This window comes from Eptesicus fuscus, chromosome 18, assembly GCF_027574615.1.
Source record: "Eptesicus fuscus isolate TK198812 chromosome 18, DD_ASM_mEF_20220401, whole genome shotgun sequence".
In the NCBI taxonomy this organism is placed as follows: Eukaryota; Metazoa; Chordata; class Mammalia; order Chiroptera; family Vespertilionidae; genus Eptesicus; species Eptesicus fuscus.
In genome coordinates, this window is record NC_072490.1 from 45,644,414 (window position 1) to 45,658,728 (window position 14,315).

At 44.8% G+C, this 14,315-nt stretch overlaps 2 protein-coding genes across 7 annotated transcripts in view; both read left to right on the forward strand.

Moving 5' to 3' along the window:
- The window catches only part of SLMAP (sarcolemma associated protein), a 160,807-nt gene that overhangs the window by 40,211 nt on the left and 106,281 nt on the right, over window positions 1-14,315 (forward strand). The gene's annotated exons all lie outside the window — the stretch shown is intronic.
- LOC103290400 (interleukin-33-like) lies at window positions 1,564-2,836 on the forward strand. The gene has a single exon (XM_054729935.1). It carries the CDS (start codon window positions 1,755-1,757, stop codon window positions 2,565-2,567), a length of 813 nt encoding a protein of 270 aa, XP_054585910.1. The 5' UTR covers window positions 1,564-1,754; the 3' UTR covers window positions 2,568-2,836.

Below are 14,315 nucleotides of genomic sequence, written 5' to 3' on the forward strand. Positions count from 1 at the left end.
AACAAAACCAAGTCCCTGACCCCCATGGAGCTGACATTCAACCCTCTTTCATCATCACCTCAGCCTATTTAGGACAAATGGGAGTGCTTCTCATTTATTGACAGCGAATTCAACATAGTTCAGGTCATCAAATTTGCTGTGCAAAAGCAATACTATCACATGTCCTTAACATATTTTGGTTAAATTTCAAAGTCATTAGGGAACCTCTTAGATGAGTCATTGAATGATTTTGTTTTGGTAGTTATTCTTTTTGTTTTCTTCCTGCTTGGAAACTCACTTTTCCATCTTCCTCAGTATGAATTTTAATAGAACTTTTTAAACTTTTGTTTGCATCACACTGTACTTGCCTAGTTTTTAATTTTTTGACAGTTTTGACATCTCCATCTTTGTTTTCATTGTCTATGGCTTCCATAAAGACTTTTCTAAGCACTTTATTTCAGAATTCATGTCCTTATCCTGAATTTCTTAACCATCTTTTTAGTTTATTTTTAACTTTTTTAAGTGTGCACTTCAGTGGCTTTTAATATATTCACAGAATTGTGCAGTTATTACCTCTATTCAATTCCAGAACATTTTCATTGCCTCAGAAAGAAACTCTGTACTCATTAGCTATCACTCCCCATTTTCTCCTCTCCTAGCTCCTGGCAACCACAAATGAATCTACTTTCTGTCTCTATAGATATGTCTGTCTTGATATTTCATATAAGTGGAATCATATAACATGTTATTATATGTTATATAATTTTGTGTCTGCCTTCTTTCACCTAGCATAGTGTTTTCAAGGTTTATCCATGTTGTAGCATGTATTGATACTTCATACCTTTTATTGCCAAATAATATGCCATTATAGAGACATACCACATTTCACTTATTCATTCATCAGTTGATAGTCATTTGGGTTGTCTCTACTCTTTGGCTATTATGAATAATGCTACTGAGAACATACATGTACAAGTTTTTATTTGGACATATGTTTTTAGTTCACTGGGTCATATGGTAGCTCCATATTTAACGTGTTGAGGAACTGCCAAACTGTTTTCCAAAGTGGTTGGCCTATTATATGTGCCCCACCAGCAGTGTATAATAAAGGTTCAATTTCTACACTTCCTGGTCAATACTTTTTCCTGTCTTTTTTATTGTAGCCATCTAGTGAGTATAAAGTGGTATTTCTTTTCCTTTTTTTTTTTTTTTTAATATTTCCCTAACCACTAGTAATATTGAGGATCTTTTCATTTACTTATTGGCCATTTGTATATATTTTTTGCGAAATGTTCACATCTTCTCCCCATTTTAAAAATTAATTTATCTTTTTATCATTAAGTTGTATATTCAGGGTACAATTCCCTTATCAGATAAATGATTTGCATATATTTTTTTCCATTCAGTAGATTGTCTTGATGGTGCTTTGTTATTATTATTATGGTAAAATATATACAACAAATTTACCATTTTAAGTGTACAATTCAGTGACATTAATGTGTTTAAATATGTTCACAATGTTGTGCAACCATCACCTTCATCCATATCCTGAACTTTTCCGTCATCCAAAATAGAAAGCTCTGCCTGGATGAGAACGCTCTGCTTGAGAAAGATGGCTTCTGTAATATGGAGGAATAACTCGGTATAGGGATCCTGGCGGCTGTCCTCTCAGCTCTCTCCCCAGAGCCACCAACCCCAGACTCTCCTCACATAGCTGTAGTCCACTCTGCCCTTTCTCTGCTAAAGCCCAAGAAGCCTGAAAAATAAAGCCTGAAATGAAGTATTCAACCACCAAAATTTCCCCAGTAAAGATGAACAACTCAGCAGGAAAATCCCTGGTAAAATCTCCTGGGTTGAGAAAATCCCAACAGAAGGCCAAAGAAATTTACAAGATGTACTTTATGCACCTACGTTCTGGCCTTGTCATAGAAAAGAAGGCCTGTTACTTTAGGAAAGAAACTGCCAAAAGGCATTCACCAGAAACAGTTGGAAATCACAAAGAGCCACATCTGCTATTCACTACCTTTCAGAAGCACCTGGAATACCTGGAACAATTTGTGGAGGCCTCCCCCTTTGATATGCCTATGGTCCAGACAGATACTAGAACATTTGATGGCTCGAGTGTCCTAGAATATTCTTTTTCCCTGAGCACATATAGCAGTCAATCCATTACTTTTGGTTTTGCAGATGAAAGTTATGAGATCTATGTTGAAGATTTGAGGGGAAAACAAGAGAAAGACAAGGTATTATTCTGTTACTATGTCTTGCAGTTACCTGCAAGTGAAATAGGTGATTGTGTTGATTGTCACAAATTAATGGTAAGCCTCAGTCTTACAAAAGACAAAGACTTTTTGCTGCATGCCAACAACAAGGAGCACTCTGTAAAACTAAAAAAATGTGAAAATTCATCGCCAGACCAGATCTTCTTTTTTCTTCACACTGAGCTCCAACCCTCCCCATATGTTTCATTTGAATGTAAGAGCAATCCTGGAGTGTTTATAGGAGTAAAGGATAACCATGTTGCTCTAATTAAAAAAGACCCAACTGAGCATTCAAGAAGAGAGAATATAAAATTTAAGCTGTCTTGAATGTAATGTGTTTGAAAGTTGTGAATCCTGGGTTGAGTAGCCCAAATAGTTACCATGGAAGAGATTGTCAAAAAGAGAGAGAGAGATGAAATAGAATCTCTTGCCCTTTAAACAATAACTCCCTTTCTTGTCCTTTCCCAGACCATTAATAGCCACTATTTCTGCTTGTTAGCTCTGTAAGTTTGCCTCTTCTAGGTGCCTCATATAAGTGGAATAAGATAATAGATGTCCTGATGGTGTTTTTATAGCATAAACGTTTAATTTTGATTAAGCTCAATTTATATTTTATATTTTAAATAAATTTTAATAATCTTAAATTTGTAAATTTGTATTGTCACTGCTTTTGGTGTCGTATCTAAGAAGCCATTGCCTAATCCAAGGTCATGAAGATTCACTTGAACCATTTTTGAATACTCTTACTTGGTCCTCCCATCAATATTTAAAACATCAATATAATTATTAAGGTTTTTATGGGGAGGGTTTATTAAATGTCCCTTTTTACATTTTTAGATCAAGATAGTGGGTTTCAAACTGTAGAATCTCCTGGGATGCTTACTAAAGCACAGGTTCCTCAGATGAGTTTTGTACATTTGTAGTAAACTTCTAGTAGACCAGCATCATGTAGTTGAAAAAGTGTGGAATTAAAATAGTCCAGCATGGCCTGGCCAGCATAGCTCAGTGGTTGAGCATCAACTATGAACCAGGATGTCATGGTTCGATTCCTAGTCAGGGCACATGCCTGGGTTGCGGGTTCATCTCCAGTGTGGGGCATGCAGGAGGCAGCCAATCAAGGATTCTCTCTCGTCATTGATGTTTCTATCTCTCTCCCCATCTCCCTCTCTGAAATCAATAAAAATATGTTTTAAAAAAAAGTCCAGCATGGTGATTAAGAGCATGGCTCCTATAGCCTGACTACTTGTATGTAAATCCTGACTGTGTCCCTTTCTAGTTGTACAATCATGGGCAAGTCACTTGTTCTCTCTGGGCATTCATTTTCTCTCATAGGGTTGTTGCAAGGATTAAACAAGGTGAAGCACATAGAGGAGTTTGGCAATAGTAAGCACCACATAAGTGTTAGATATTGTTATACCCTTTAACTCAGTAATGCCGTTTCCAGGGACTTAATCTAAGAATAATATCAGAGATATTGCCTAAATATGTATAGCAATTTCATCACAGAGATTAATTCCCAAAAATCTACCATATATAATCAGTAGACCTATTGTTAAATAAATTAATGAAATTTATGAAGTGTCATTTGCCATTTAGTCATATTTTCAACAAATATTTAATGCCATGGAACACAATGTAAGTGAAAAAAATTAAATATGCAACTATATATAAAGTATGTCTTTAAACTTCTTTAAAAATACTGGGCAAGTGAGTGGAGTGGTATTCTTGTAATGCATTTAAATATGTTAAACTGTTGAGAGTGCTTATCTCTGGAAGCTGGGAGGAGTGATTTTAATTTCTTCTGTACTTGATTGTACTCTCTTGACTTCAACAATAAGTATTTTATACTAAAAAACAAATTATTTTTTAGAAAGACTAAATGGGGGAAAGCTCAATGTGAAATAGGAAAGCATAATGTGAATAAGAAACCCGAGTCTGAGAAATAAGCCAGTCAGAGAAAGACCAATATCACATGATCTCACTTATATGTGGAATCTAATGAATAAAATAAACTAATGAACAAAATAGGTCCTGAGACATTAATGCATGGAAAAGACTGGCAGATCTCAAGGGGGGCGTGGAGAGATTAACCAAAGAACATATATGCATAGCCCATGGACATCCTATCTAATAATAGAGTAACATGTAAATTACCATCACTCCGCTACGCCCTCGATTGGGCAGTGGGAGGCTGCGGGGCGGGACTCGGGGTGGCCTATCCGGCCATTGAGAGGCACGGATCCACTGCCACTGAGGGGGGCTACCCTGCTGTTGAGAGGCGCAGGGGGCAGGACTCCCGCCCCCTGTGCCTCTCAACGGACAGATCCGCGGCCGCTGAGGGGGCCTGCTACGGACACCCAGCTGCGCCTCTCAACGGCAGGGTAGCCAGGTGTCCGCGGCAGCCCCCCTCAGCGGCCGTTGAGAGGCGCAGCTGGGTGTCCACGGCAGGCCCCCTCAGCGGCCGCGGATCTGGCCGTTGAGAGGCACAGGGGGTGGGAGTCCCGCCCCCTGCACCTCTCAACAGCAGGGTAGCCCCCCTCAGCGGCCACGGACCATCAAAAGTGGGGGAGCTGGGTGCCTGTCTGCTCCGGCACCCAGCTCCACTGCGAAAAGCGAAAGCGTGTAGGGGACCCTACACGTGCATGATTCAATCATGCACTGGGCCTCTAGTAGATAATAATGTGGTGAAGGCCTGGGGTGGGGTGGGGGCTGGGTGGAAGGGGCCAAAGGCAGGGAGAAATGGGGGACATCTGTAATACTGTCAACAATTAAAACAAAACAACTCTGAGTACTAATCCTAGTACTAGTACTGCTATTAAATAGTTTTAAACCTTGAATGAATTCTATCTCTTCCCTAGGGGACACAGTTTCCTCATCTGCAAAATGAAAAGTTGGACCAGAATTAAAAGGCAATGTAGTTGAGTGCTGAAGAACTGGGAGGCCAGCCCAAGCTGGTTTAGCTTAATGGATAGAGGGTCGGCCCATGGACTGATGCTAGCTGTCTAGTTTTGCTTATTTGTCTTGTGTTTTTATACTGGCAGCTTCTTTGGGGCCCTAAGCTATTTCATCAATAAGGGTATTTTGTAGACCTGTTTAAGCATTAAAAATCTCATACTTAATTTTTCAACATTTTTTCTGATTCTTTTAGTTCTGAAGCTAATGAGTACAGCTTAATCTATCTGTAATTAAGTTGCATAGGCTCTTAGGTCATACTTATTTTTCTTCAACTGATGTTTCGATTTTATTAGTAAATGGCATAAAGCCCAAGGGAATGTTATACTTCAGCTGCCTAGCCCATTCTAGGAAAGGTTAATATTATAAGGGGAACTCAGCTAGAAGTTGGTAGAGCATGACCAAATGCTTTAAGATATAAATCTGAGTATGTGAAAGTCACTTTCAGAGTCAGTTGGAATTCGTTTTCAGAACCCTGAGGAACAAAGACTATAGAAATAGATGACTTTCATAATATACTAGAGGCCTGGTGCACGAAATTCGTGCACTCGGGGGGGCGGGGGTCCTTCGGCCCAGATTACAAGAAGGATTCAGGCCAGGCCAAGGGACCCCACTGGTGCACAATTGGGGCTGGGGAGAGAAGTGGGAGGTTAGCCAGCTGGGGACGGACCATAGGAGGGCTCCAGGGCATATCCAGCCCGCCTCACTCAGTCCCCATCAGCCGGACCCCAGTAGCAAGCTAGCCTACCCGGTCGGAGCATCTGCCCTCTGGTGGTCAGTGCATGTCATAGCGACTGGTCATCCGGTTGACTGTCTGCTCCCTGATGGTCAGTGCATGTCATAGCTAGTGGTTGAGCGGCCTTAGCATATCATTAGCATATTACGCTTTGATTGGTTGAATGACAACCGGACAACCAGACACTTAGCATATTAGGCTTTTATTATATAGGACTAGAGGCCTGTGCCCTCCCACAGTCTGGGACCCTTGGGGGATGCCCACCTGTTGGCTTAGGCCTGTTCCCCGAGAACAAATGATCTAAAAGAAATAATCATATCCTTGGGTAAGGATTTTTTAAAAAGGTAATGGTCGCATGAAAATTCACTGCTGGTGGGCCTGAGGGGACTGGGGGACTTCGGTGGCAGGTGCGTGGCGGGGCTGAGGGGATTGGGGGACTCGGGTGGCAGACCTGCAGTGGGGCTGAGGGGACTGGGTGCTGCCATCTTGTGGCTGTGGGTGCCGCCATCTTGTGATGGTGTGACGGTCAATTAGCACATCACCTCTTTATTATATAGGATAATTTTCCTTCACTGACTAAATGAGATAATTAAATCTTCAGTGATTAAGGGACTCAGCTAGCTATTCCATTGTTTTGGAAATTTTTGTGAGCAAGTCACTCTGTGGTACCTCGATTTATAGTGGCAGTCATAATGAAGATAATGATGTTTTTTTCCTCTGAAGGGTAAGAATGAAAGTTATATATTCATACATTTATTTTTAGATTTTCAGAAGTTCTCCTCTTTTCTATATAGTGTAGCTGCAGTAGGCTGCCCACTACGGGGATCATTATTTCTGTGTTAAGAGAGTAAATTAATAGAATAACATTGCCAGGAAATAAAATGTGGGAGTTTGATGGCCACAGTTGAGAGATACATTTGTTACTCATAACCAATATTAGAGGACATTTTCCTCTAATCATAATAACTTTTGTTTATAAAACACTAGAGGCCCGGTGCATGAAAATTCATGCACTGGAGGGGAGTCCCTCAGCCCGTCCTGCCCCATCTCACAGTCCGGGCGCCCTCAGGGGCGGGAGGCGACCCAGCCATCAGGGGAAGGTGACGCCCCATCACACCTCTGCTGCTGCCACTGCTGGCAGTGCAAGCGTTGGCCGGCCCTGGTTACCTGAGCCTTGGGCGGCCGGGCAGCGGCCATTTGAGGCTTGCGCCTCAGGCTGGCCCTGGGCCGCTTGGAGGTCTGAGGGGACTGGGGGACTCTGGAGGCAGGCGCATGCCTGCTGCCCCGGCGGGGCTGAGGGGACTGGTCACTGCCATCTTGTGGCTGTGGGCACTGCCATCTTTGAGGGCGTGGCAGTAAATTAGCATATTCCCTCCTTATTGGCTCTGGGCAATGCCATCTTTGAGGGCAGGACAGTCAATTAGCATATTCCCTCCTTATTGGCTATGTGCGCCGCCATCTTAGTGACAGCCTGAGGGTCAGTTAGCATATTCCCTCTTTATTAGATAGGACACCTAGCTAACCTCCGTAACAGGAGAGAGGTGGTGTGTCTTCTGGCTTGATGGGCAAAATAACCCTGAGAAAACTTTGTACCTCACAGGCAAGAGGAGAGAGCTCTGCTTGTTTAGGGATTAGATTTTATTTTAGGAAGAGTTGTTTGTGTAAGTGTAGATATGAGAAAGTTCCTACCCTACATGTCCTATATGTCAGATATCTTATTCTATTTTCCCAGAGATTTAATTCAGTGCCTTCCAATTCCCCAAGTGTATACTTTTTGTATCTTCTCCTAATTGGGTAATGTTAATTACAGATGTCCCCCATCTCCCCTCCCCCACCCCACCCCAATCTGGCCACATCCACCCAGCTCCTGGATGGACAATACATCTTCTTTTTTCTTTTTTTTTTAATACATCTTCTTGTATTCAGTGGTTGATGGACATTTAGATTACTTCCAACTTTTGGATATTATGAACAATGCTGCTAGGAACATTTGTGTACAGTCCTTGTGTTTTCATTTCACTTGGGTTGATACCTAGGAGTAGAATTGCTTGGAACCCATTAAATTTCATATCACTACTTAGCCACAAAAATATTTCTTTTAAAGAATGGATGATAGCAATATATTTGATAAGAAACACATTCGGTTGGTTGGAGTATCATCCCACACACCAAAAGGTTGCGGGTTCAGTTCCCCGTTAGGGTACATACCTAGATTGTGGGTTTGATCCCCCGTTGGGGCACATGTGGGATCAATGTTTCTTACATGGATGTTTCTCTCTCTCTCTCTGATTCTGTCTCTCTCAAATCAATGAACATATCCCCAGGTGAGGATTAAAAAAATAAAGCCCGGCCAGTGTGGTTGAGTGGTTAAGCATCGACCTATGAACCAAGAGGTCATGTTTCAGTTCCCGGTCTTACAGGCTTGATCCCCAGTGTGGAACATGCAGGAGGCAACTGATCAATGATTCTCTCTCATCATTGATGTTTTTATCTCTCTTTCCTTCTCTCTTCTCTGAAACCAATAATATGTATTTAGATATATATAAAGAAAAACACGAATGATATAAAAGAATTAAAGTGTAAAAATGATTGGAGCAGGCAAGTAAAAAGTTCTAAGACAGGCAGTGTGACTGTATAATAATTTAAACAACTTCAGGATTTATTGGTAGGTGAGTAACTAGTATACCCTACACCCAAGTGAAGGCACATCAAATCAATGAGTATCTAAAGAAACATTGAAAACTTTTGTTTCAAAAGAAATGGAAATGGGGCATCATTTGCATTCATTATGACAGAAAAATTAATATATATAACACATGAAATGCCCTTTCCAAAATAAAAGGCCATCAAGTTATTGTAGATAAACATATAGCCAAAGAAACAAGCAGTTTGTTCAAGATGAATATATGTAATAAATATACATTAATCCTTGCTAGTAATCATAGAAATAAATTTTTTACAAATTGGTTGTTATATTAATTAACAAAACCAAACTGTATAGTGCTAGAAAGGTTGTTTGTGATAATGATGCTAGCTTTATATGTTAGTCTAGTCTATGTGCAAAGCAGTGTGGCAAAGCCTGTCCAGATCCTTGAAGTAATAAGATTCTGAGGTAACTTGCATTTTAGCTTCCATGAATGTAATTAAAATGTTTTAATAGTAAATTAATAAGAGAGGGAATAAACTAAAAGGTAAGAAAGCAGCCACACAGTTTTCCCATATGCTGAAATTGAGTGTGGTAGTGCTTTCTTCTCCACTCTCTCTCTGACTAGCCCAAACTAAGAAGCACTAACCCAGCACAGCTTTTTTTCTGTCTGGTCTAGAGAGCTGCATGTTTGCTCTGCTGTGCTCTGAATCCTGCTTTTCCAGCTTTGGCTAATGACACACACCTTGGGAGTTTCCCCTACTACTCCAAGAAAATGCTGTTACCTTTCCCATGTCATGTCTTTTCTTTGTTTCACTGATTTTGCTTTAGGTGCTCATCTGAAAATATGCTTCCTGTATTTTTTTTTTTTAAAGTTCTTTGTAGCATTTTTCTGTATGGGTGGGACCAAACACTTGGGGGTCACTCCAAGTTAGTACAGCCATCCAAGAGTGAGTGATTTTTTTAGATGGCCTGCCAAAAAGTGTAGATAAAGTAAAGCTAAAATCAAGAAACAAAAATCGAAAAGAAAATAAAGAAATGGAAATAGACCCTTGCTCTGCTATTTCTCCCTTTATCTTTCAAGTTATTTTTTTCTTCCAACATCAAAAATTCTTTCCATTTCTGATAAATGTTTATTGTATTGGTAATACTTTCCCCTAATTACTAGCATTATAGATTGCTACATCATCCATGCTTACTTTTCATTGTTATATAAGGCTTATAAGATTTTATATAGTTAATTGAATTTTGTGAAGTCATGAGTGAGATAATGTGTAACAAACAAGAAGTCAGAAATGATAAAAAGTAAACATTTTTCTATTCACTTTATTATGATTAACAACTTTTGGTTTAATAAGAAATACATTACCAATTTTCTTTGTGTAGAGCAACCATAAATACTCCTCTACTAAAACTGTAGATAATGTACAATTATGTTTAATCCCTTTAGTATTTTCCACTCAGATTGGCGTCACTACTTAAGAACCTCAGGAAGAGCCCTAGCTGGTTTGGTTGTTTAGTAGATAGAGCATCAGCCTGCAGACCCAAGGGTCCCAGGTTCCATCCCAGTCAAGGGCATGTACCTCAGTTGTAGTCTTGATCCCTGGCCCTGGTCTGGGGCTAGTACGGGAGGCAACCAATGCATGTGTCTCTCACATTGATGTTTCTTTCTCTCTATAGGGCCCAGTGGCTCAGCCTCCCCAGTCACCTGAGGTGGATGTTCTTGGTGTACCCCTTTGTGGGCTGTTTGCACAGTCTTGTTGTCGTTAACCCTTGATTGCTGTTGGTATCACTGGGAGGAATTGACCTCCAGGCCAATTGGCTGTGATGACCAGCTGTGTCTGCACTGGAAGATCTGTTGCGCAGGAGACACCCTTATGGGGCAGGACTTGCTTCAGTGGGGCTTTGGTGCTCACTGAGTCTGCCCCTTGAGTGTGTCACTTATGGATGTGAAGAGTTGTAATCCGGTATGTTCTCACTCTGACCACTGGGTACACTGGCTCTTGGATCTCCAAGGAGGTGCAAGGTCAGCCACTGTCTGGGGCCACTCAGCAGGAGCTACAGAGACATCTGCAGATTCCTCCTCTTTGTATGGGGTTTGGAAGTGCCCAGACGAGGCCCAGCTGTGAAGCAAGGCCGTCAGGGCCTTGTGCCTTCTTTTGGAAGATCTGGGGCTCTCTGACCCAGCTGCAGTTTGACAGGTTTTAGGCAAAAGGACAGGCCATTCATATGAAAAAGCCGATGTGCACAGCTTGGGTGGGATTGTAAATTGGGTGGGGCAGGGTCTCTGGGAATCACCAGGGTGGAGCAAACAGCAATGGCTACCAGTCAGCCCTGAACCGGAGAAGTCCGCGGTTCTCCACGTCCCACGCCCCCGTGCAGGAACAATGATTACTGCTAGCCCCTCTAAGAGAAAGCCGCCCTCGCGTTCCGACAGTCCAGTTTCTCCTCGTATGTGCGCCTGGGTCCCCCAGAGTCTCGCCCGAAACTGGAGTTCAGAGCAATCGGGAGCTTGTATCTCCCTCCCGATTAAAAGAGCAGCACATCCAGGTGCCAGCACTTTCCGCTGCACCTCCTACCAGTCTCAATGCGCCTTCTTCACCTCTCTAGTTGTGGAACTTCCACTCAGCCAGCTTTCCCGCGGTTCTGGATGGTAGTTGTTCTGCCATTTAGTTGTGGTATTGATGTGGTTGTGAGAGGCAGCAAGTACAGGCGCTTACCTATGCTGCCATCTTGGTTCTCTCCAGACTGTTATGTGATTTGACGCTTCCTGATCCTGATCTCTACCAGCTTATTCAGGTCACTATAGCTTTTTTTTTTTTTTTTTTGGTAGAAGTATTAGCTTTTGGCTGTTTCCCTGGCCTTTTGGATATATCTTTTCCTGATTTTTCTTTTACCTTTCTGACTGTCCTATCTAAAAATACTTCAAGCATTTTTCTCCACTAATTTCTCCTTAAATGTTAGTGTTCCTAAAGTTCAGTCAATTGTTTTCCTTGTAAATGTTATTTTTGAATCATCTTATATATTACCAGGGGCCCGGTGCATGAAATTCATGCATGGGGGGGGGGGCAGGTTCCCTCAGCCCGCCTGTGCCCTCTTGCAGTCTGGGACTCCTCGCTCCTTACCGTCGGCCTGCTCGCTGCTTCTTACCACTCGGTTCGCTGCTCCTTAGTGCTGCCGTGGAGGCGGGAGAGGCTCCCACCATCACTGCTGCGCTCGCCAGCCATGAGCCAGGCTTCTGGCTGAGCAGCGCTCCCCCTGTGGGAGTGCACTGACCACCAGGAGGCAGCTCCTGTGTTGAGCGTCTGCCCCCTGGTGGTCAGTGCACATCATAGCGACTGGTCGTTCTTGTCGTTCTGCCGTAATGGTTGCTTAGGCTTTTATTATAGACTAGAGTCCCAGTGCACGAAATTCGTGCATCGGGGGGGGGGGCAGTCCCCTCAGCCCAGCCTGCACCCTCTCCAATCCGGGACTCCTCAGGGGATGTCTGACTGCTGGACATCCCTCTCACAATCTGGGACATTCCTCTCACAATCAGGGACCACTGGCTCCTAACTGCTCACCTGCCTGCCTGCCTGATCGCCCCTAACACCCCCCCCCCCTGCTGGCCTGGACACTCCCAACTGCCCCTCTGCTGGCCTAGTCACCCCCAATTGCCCCCCCTGCCAGCCTGGTCGCCCCTAACTGCCGCCCCCCCCCGCCAGCCTAGTTGCCCCCAACTGCCCCCCCTGCCAGCCTGGTTGCTCCCAACTGCCCCCCACCCCACCAGCCTGGTCACCCCTCATTGCCCCCCTCTGCCAGCCTGGTTGCCCCTCACTGCCTCCCCACTGCCTCCTGGTCGCCCCAACTGCCCCCTCTGCGGGCCTGGTCGCCACATGCAGCTGGCTGTTCGGTCATTTGGTTGCCCCTCACTAACCCCCCTGCTTGCCTGGTCACCCCATTCAGCCTGCTGCTCAGTCATTTGGTCGTCCCTCACTAACCCCCCTGCCGGCCTAGTCGCCCCACGCAGGCTGTTTGGTTGTCCGTTTGATTGCGATGGTCGCTTAGGCTTTTATTTATATATATATTTATTTCAGAGAGGAAGGGAGAGGGGGAGAGAGAAACATCAATGATAGAGAATCATGGATCGGCTACCTCCTGCACGTGCCCTACTGGGGATCGAGCCTGCAACCCGGGCATGTGCCCTTGACCAGAATTGAACTTGGGACTCTGCAGTCTGCAGGCTGACGCTCTTATTCACTGAGCCAAACCAGCCAGGGAACCACCAGTCACTTTTAGAACGTTGTATGGCTTCTAGTAGAAACCCCACGCCACCTTCCCCATCTAGCTGCCTGCCCCACCCAGCCATCTGCACACTGATGTTTCAGACATTTCATAGGAATGGGACCTACACAATGGGCGTTTTGTGACTGGCTGCCTCACTTGGATATATTCCTCGGAGTGGCGGGTTGCAGGGTCCTATGTGACTGATATTAATCATTTGAGGAGTGGCCATACCATTTCCATTCCGACAGCATTGTGTGAAGGCTTGGATCTGTCCACATCCTCGCCAACACTTGCTATCATGTAACTTTTGGTTCTAGCCTCCAAGGTGACCTCGGGTTCCTGCTGAAGCATTGCTCTCTAGAGCAACAATCTATGCTTTTCAATTCAGTTTTAAAAGTGGAAGTTGTTTAAAATGTCTGCACAGACATCCCCATTGGTAAATTCTCCTGCTCAGGATCCGCTGTGACACAGCTTGCAGGGGCTAAGTCTGTCCCAGGCGAACCTCACCCCCCGGCTGGCTGGTCCTGTCTGGTACTGGGGCGGACTCTGGGGGCACTAGCCAACCCTCTGCGGGGCTGGCCACAGGCTGCATTGGGCTTTGGGAACCTAGGGAGGAAGAACAAGGTTCAGGAGCAGCTTTGGGGCCATGCCTGTCATGGTGACAGTGCTGCTTGCTCCCCAAAGGCCAAGGTGAGTGGTGCGGGGGTGGGTGGGAGGGGAACGGAGAGATGGGGGGGGGGGCGCCTTCTCTGAATGAAGCCGTCGTTGTTGAGGAGCTCCTGGGTGCCCATCTGCGGGCTCCATGGCACCCACCATCCTGGCTTCTATGCCTCAGAAGGCAAAGGATCAATCAGCAAAAAGGTAACCTGTAAAGAGGTGACGTGGGCTCCAACTCAGAGTGGTTCACGATCCCTCATGGGTGTGGGCAGTGGCCACATGGGCCCGGCATGGCCCTCTGGAAGGGCCAAAGTGCAGGGAGGAGTCAGATATTCATTGGGAAATAACGTTCACAGGGCTAAAGGCTCCCTCTTCAAACACTGATCATTGGTCACGGTCTGGCCCCCAACTCCCATCCATGGGGCCCTCCTCATGGAGTAAAGGACGCCAGGCGAGGCCTCTTCCTGGCTGTCCCCATTGACCCATTGGCTCTCCTGAGTCTGTGGGGGCAGATTTTGGGGCTTCCTGCTGGGCAGCACAGCCACAGCTGCAGCCCTGAGGCCAGTCTCTGGGCTTGGAGCTGGGGTCCCCAGTGCCACAGCCCCCTGATCCGCAGTCCCCCCCATCTGCAGCCCCCCTGGTCTGCAGCCCCCCTGGTCCATAGCCCCCCTGATCTGCAGCCCCCCCCCAATCTGCAGGCCACCTGATCTTCAGCCCCCTGATCTGAAGTTCCCCCCAATATGCAGCCCCCTACCCACAGCCCCCCTGATCTTCAACCCCCTGTGCAGTGACTCTGGGCTCATTGTGAATGTGTCATTAT

What these genes read in the sequence shown, in the direction of transcription:
- LOC103290400 (XM_054729935.1), top strand. Translation starts at nt 1,755, where the DNA reads ATGAAGTATTCAACCACCAAAATTTCCCCAGTAAAGATGAACAACTCA.